Below are 6,000 nucleotides of genomic sequence, written 5' to 3'. Positions count from 1 at the left end.
TTATAAATTTATTAAGTTGCTATGCTGCCCATCTGGTCAAGAAATTCTGGGCAGCTTAAATCATCGTAAAATCAAACATACAAAAGATTAAAAAGTTTAAAAAAACAAAACAGAAATTAAAGAAGTTAACAACCGGAATGAGACGAGGTGGCGTTGGAATCTTCTTCCTAGTCCACTAAATCACCTCCCGTGGAAATGGCCCCTGGGGTCCCAGGCTAATTGGCAGATATGTTTCAGCCTTTCAGAAGGCCAAGAGGATGGGGCAAATCTTGGGAGGACAGGGGGATGATGTTCCAGAGAGAGGGTGGGAATTGTGGCAGAAAAGTCTCTTCTTCTAGAGATCCTGCTAGCCAGAATTCTTGACTGTGGGAGGGGGCCACAGCATTCCCTTTCTGCCGGAATGAATGGGATGGAGCGATCTTGTAAGAGCAGACATCTGAAATTGGGACTCAGAAGCAAATTGGTGACAATGCAATTCAGACAAGTGCCTTTCCTGGGCCACCCTAGGTAAAAGTTCCCCTTAAACACATGCTAGTCGTTCCTGACTCTAGGGGGCGGTGCTCATCTCCGTTTCAAAGCCAAAGAGCTAGCACTGTCCGAAGACGTCTCTGTGGTCATGGGGCTGGCATGACTAAATGCTGAAGGCGCACGGAACGCTGTTACTTTCCCACCAAAGATGGTTCCTATTTTTCTACTTGCATTTTTTATGTGCTTTGGAACTGCTAGGTTGGCAGAAGCTGGGACAATGAATGGAGCTCACTCCATTATGCAGCGCTAGGGATTCAAACTGACCTTTCTGATTGACAAGCTCAGCATCTTGGCCACTGAACCACCAAGTCCCTCTGGCCCACCCTAGAGTCTCCCAAAACTTTCTGCTCTGCTGCATTTTGTGCTAGCTGTTACCTTCTGAATACTCTTAAATAGGGTAACCCCCTTGCAGCGGTCCCAAGGCTGAAATGACCAAGAGCGTTTTTGAGTGGCCCAAAAGAAACAGTACCTCCCTCCAATAATGAAGTGGTAAAGGCCGCCGGTCTGTCAGCATCTGTTTAAAGGAAAAGCGGCGCTCTCTTTTCAAGGGAGCCACAGAAACCGCAAAATCCACCCGTGGGGAGGAAACGCGCGGGAGCATTCAGGCCGCTGCAGTGTCGACACCTTTGGCCGCTGGCGCCTCCCGCAGACTTTGTGCCAGCTGCGCAGCGGGCAGGCGTGTCTGGCGGCGACGCGCCCTCCGCCGCGCGCTCCCCCGCTCCAAACCAGCCACCCGGGGGGACACGCGTGGCTTCGTCCTCGCAGGTCACACACCTTTGCCCAGTCCAGAGGGCCCCAGAGGAATTGGGGAGAGCGCTGGGTACCCCGCCTGCCCAGCACCTCCGGTGGATTCCTTTCAGATCTGGCCAAGCCACCGCCGAGGAGTACCCGGGAGACCGGGCACCGCAGCGGCCGAAGGGCGTCCTTCAAGAGGCTGCTCGGCGGAGGTCTCCGGCGGCCTTGGCCAAGGGGAGAGGCGCGGAAGGCGCCGAGGGGCGTGTGCGCGCATTGTGCCAGGGCTGGCCGGGAGAAAGTTGCCTTTTATGAGCGTGCACTTCCTGTTAGCTGCCTCTCCGCCTCCTCGGCGGCTAGAAATGTATTTACACACACAGGTTTGCACCTCCCTCTCTGGGCAGGGTTTCCTCGCTTTCCCCCTCGCTTCTTTTCCTCTTGTTTGTGCCGCGGCCGCTGTCAGATTCGCCTCTTGCACGCCCGAAAGAGGCTGGTGCAGTCGCCGAGCGTCTCCGCGCTCCCTCTCGCCTCTGCCTACCAGCTGCAGCCGCTAGCCCGGGAATCCGGCGACCTCTCAAGGAGGGTTGCAACGCCCTTGCTTGCCCCACGCCCGCCAAAGAAGAAGAAGAACAAGAAGGGGGGGGACGTGATCTGCAGCCCAGCCCTGCGGGGGGCTCGGGCTGCGTTTGCACGCCCTCTTTGCACCCCCCTTTTGCACGGGGCTCTTTCTGGCTCTTTCCCCGAGCGCGCGGGGTCTCCAGGAGGATGCCTGCTTGGAAACTTTAGTCCGGGGAATTGGGGCGGATTCTGACTCTGCAGCAACCTCGGTGTCCCGCCAGTGGGATCGGGTTGACCCCGCAGGGGCATCCGGGGCTCGAGCTGGCGGGTGATGAGCCGAGGCTCCGTCCGTTGGCATCTCCGTTGACCCATCTCTTGGCCTCCGAAGCCCGAGCAGCGGCCAAGTAAACTTCCTCCGTCTTTGGATAGCTCTCTGCTCACCTCCCCACGGCGCTCCAACTCGGGGACCCGAGCTTTTGCAAGCGGGTGGAATTGTCCGTAGGAAGCTGGTGAGCAGCCTCTGTTCGCATCCCTGCGATGGGAAGTAAGGCCATGGACGCCAAGAAGAAGGATGCCTCGTCTGGTAAGAAGAAGGACGCTGGCCAGAAGAAACGCACGCTGCGCGTTCACATCCCGGTAAGTCTTCGCCGGGCAGGGTTAGCAGGACCTCTTCGTTTGCTGCTCCGTTCTCACGGTGTCCAGATCCGCAAAGGGGCTCTGCGCAGACCGCATGCTAAATCTGATTGGCTAGTTGCTGGTCAGTCGTGGGAACGCAGCCCTGGCAAGAAGTTGGAAGTTGTTCTTTTGAATGCTCCACGAGGTCTCCTGCGCAGAGTGCCGCGTGAAATCTGATTTATTTATTTTTTGGCAGTAGCAGCCACAGGTTGGGGGTGGGGCAGAAAGGAATGTGCACACGCCTGTCACTTAACAGCGCCATTGGGGAGGGATGTTGTGGCGGGGGGGGGGAGGGAAAGGGTGTGAGAGCAAGGCAAAGGATCCACAAAACGGGCATGTTTTGGAAGAAGCCTTCTAATTGTTTTGCTTCTCTTTGTCCTAGACTTACAACAGTTCCTTTAGTGACCATTTAAAGTTGCAAGGGCACTAAAACAAAAGTGACTTATGACCAGTTTTCACACTTAACAACTTGTTGCAACATCCCCAGGGTCACTCAAACAAAATTGGCAACTGACTCATATTTATGACGGTTGCAGCGTCCCCGGGGTCATGGGATCACCTTTTGCGACTTTCTGACAAGCAAGGTCAATGGGGGAAGCGAGATCAATGACTGCATGATTCACAACAACTGCAGTTATTCAGTTAATAATTCTGGCAATAAAGGCTATAAAATGGGGGCAAAACTCACTTAGCCGTCTTTCTTAGCAGCATAAATTTTAGGGAATGGGGATTTTGCAGTATCCTTCCCCTGCCACGCCCACCAAGCCACGCCCACAGAATCGGTAGTAAAAAAAATTTAAATTTCACCACTGTCCTGCACCTCAAAAATAATAAGACCTCCCTGAAAATAAGGCCAAGCACTTATTTTGGGGGGGTGTCAAAAGAAAATAAGACCCTGTCTTATTTTGGGGAAAACATGGTATGACACATACACACAAGCATGCACATGCATGGACATGTAGACACAGAGTTCCATACATATTTAAACCATTTTTTAATCTGATTAGACCAGTGTTTCCCAACCTTGGCAACTTGAAGATGTCCGGACTTCAACTCCCAGAATTCCCCAGCCAGCATTCGCTGGCTGGGGAATTCTGGGAGTTGAAGTCCGGACATCTTCAAGTTGCCAAGGTTGGGAAACACTGGATTAGACACTTCTAATGATGACCTCACTCTGTTGAATTAAACATTAAAATGCTGTTTTTTCTTACCCCTGTTTACCATGGAGAGCGCTTTAACATTCATACAACCCCAGGAAGAGGGATTCAGAAATAGTTTTAAAATGGGCAGAAGAGGGAAGCACCTGTACCTGCAAGACAAGGGGAAAAAAAACTCTTTAAAAACACATTCTTAGTTTTGGATGGGAAGCTAGGAATTAGCAACATTTATATCTTGAAGGTGCCTGCCCTGCACCCTGTTTGCAAAGTAGGGTGCCCTTCGGGAACATTGGGATTTTTGCAAAGTCTACTTTTTCATTTCCTGGTACGGCGGGGCCTTTAAAGATTTAAGCCTTCAGAAGAGTTGTTTGGTAAAGAGATCTGAAGGTGGTAAGCAGGCCAGCCCCTGAAGGAGCCTAGGGTCAGATATCCTGTAGTTTGCTGTTTCTTCCATGGAGCATCAAATCTTGAGGATCAGATCAAAACATGCTGACATGGATCCGAATCCCTGGATTGCATAGGTGGTTGAAAGGCAGCTGGACCATAATAACAGGTCCATCTAGGACAGGGGTCGGCAACCTTAAATGCTCAAAGAGCCATTTGGATCCGTTTCCCACAGAAAAGAAAACAGCGGGAGCCACAAAACCTACTGGGGATTGAAAAGCTCAATAAATCGTCTGCTGTTGAGTGTCGCACGTTGGCGGTTGTGACACATATTTTGAGCGACGGGGAGCCGCAGCAGAGGGATGAAAGAGCCACATTTGGCTCCAGAGCCACCGATTACCGACCCCTGCTCTAGGATCTCTAATCCTAGGAAGATTCTAAGGCAGGACTGGGTAATTATGGCAACTTTAGGACCTGTGGACTTCAACTACCAGAGTCTGTGCCAACATGGGAGCTGAGCCATCACATCCTGGGAATTCTGGGAGTTGAAATCCATAGGTCATAAATTTGCCATAGCTGCCTCACTCCTGGCCTAACGGAAGAAGTGACAGCACATGGATTGAAGATAATGGACGTTTCAGATTGCAGAGCTCTCCCCAGTCTGAACTGTTTTTGTTGGTAGATCTGAAGATAAGCAGGAAAAATGGGTGGTAGGCCTTCTTTTAGGGGTAGACCTCAACTTACAACCATTTGTTTAGTGACTGTTTGAAATAACAAACACCATGAACGGCATCCTTAGCATCATGTGGTGAAAATTCAGGCACTTGACAACAGGTATGTATTTACGGGACATGGTGGCTCGGTGGCTAAGTCGCTGAGCTTATGAATCAGAAAAGTCGGCAGTTCGGCGGTTCGAATCCCTAGCGCTGTGTAACAGAGTGAGCTCCCGTTACCTGTCCCAGCTTCTGCCAACCGAGCAGTTCGAAAGCATGTAAAAATGCAAGTAGAAAAATGGGGACCACTTTTGGTAGGAAGGTAGCAGCGTTCTTTGCGCCTTCGCCATTTAGTCATGCTGGCCACATGACCACGGAGACGTCTTCGGACAGTGTTGGCTCTTCGGCTTTGAAACAGAGAGGAGCACCGCCCCCCCCCCTAGAGTCAGGAACGACTAGCACATATGTGCGAGGGGAACCTTTACCTTTTATTAATGTGATCTGCCATTTGTGACCTTCCCAGCTAGCTTCCGTCAAGCTAAGTCAATAGGGGAAGCTGGATTTGCTTCCCAGCCACCTGATCCACTTACCAACCACAGGGATTCATTTAACAACTGTCGCCAGAAAGGTAAAATTGGATGTTACTCATATAACAAACATCTTGCTTAGCAACAGAAATTTTGGTCCCTATTGTGGTTGTGAGTTGAGGACCACCTGTGTTCCAGGCTTGTAGTCGAAAGACAATTTATTGTCCTCATCTTTGTTATCCCTGATTCAGTTTAGATCAGGTGTCTCCAACCTTGGCAACTTTTAAGCCTGGCTGGGGAATTCTGGGAGTTGAAGTCCGCCAGGCTTAAAGTTGCCAAGGTTGGAGACACCTAGTTTAGGCAACTTTTTTCCTTTAGGAGCCCAAGGGGGCTTACCTGGGTGTGTCTTCATTTTATCCCCAAGTATGGGTCCTGAGGCCATTTTGGTTTTGAAACAGATGGGTTCCATTCAGCCATTTGGAGATTTGAATCTGAATTTATTTTACCCATCTCAATCCAACATCTGAACCTTCAATGGCTCAGTGATGGAGACTATGAGAGTGACCCCTTGTGGTCAGGGTTAAAAATAGCCATTTTCAGGGTTCAAGATACAACGTAAGGGGAGTGTGGGACCATTTCCATATCCTGCATAGAAGGGAGGAAATGATAGTGGAAGGGAGCTTGAAGATTATCTACACCGACCCTCCACTCGGGGCTAAATCTGCA

The 6,000-nt window shown here is 50.8% G+C and overlaps 1 protein-coding gene across 3 annotated transcripts in view; it reads left to right on the top strand.

The window, feature by feature from the left end:
- The first annotated feature begins 1,788 nt into the window (after positions 1–1,788).
- PRKAG2 (protein kinase AMP-activated non-catalytic subunit gamma 2) overlaps positions 1,789–6,000 on the top strand; it is a 222,275-nt gene continuing 218,063 nt past the window's right edge. For all 3 annotated transcript variants that reach the window (XM_014076026.2, XM_014076025.2, XM_014076024.2), the window contains exon 1: positions 1,789–2,454. In XM_014076026.2, the coding sequence (XP_013931501.2) occupies positions 2,356–2,454 (99 nt within the window). In that variant the 5' untranslated portion in view covers positions 1,789–2,355. The remainder of the gene's footprint in view (positions 2,455–6,000) is intronic.

Source organism: Thamnophis sirtalis, unplaced genomic scaffold, assembly GCF_051295495.1.
Source record: "Thamnophis sirtalis isolate CommonGarterSnake01/CBP01778 unplaced genomic scaffold, rThaSir2_p1.2 scaffold_4, whole genome shotgun sequence".
In the NCBI taxonomy this organism is placed as follows: Eukaryota; Metazoa; Chordata; class Lepidosauria; order Squamata; family Natricidae; genus Thamnophis; species Thamnophis sirtalis.
Note: the sequence above shows the minus strand (reverse complement) of the source record. Positions and strands in the feature narration are given on the sequence as shown.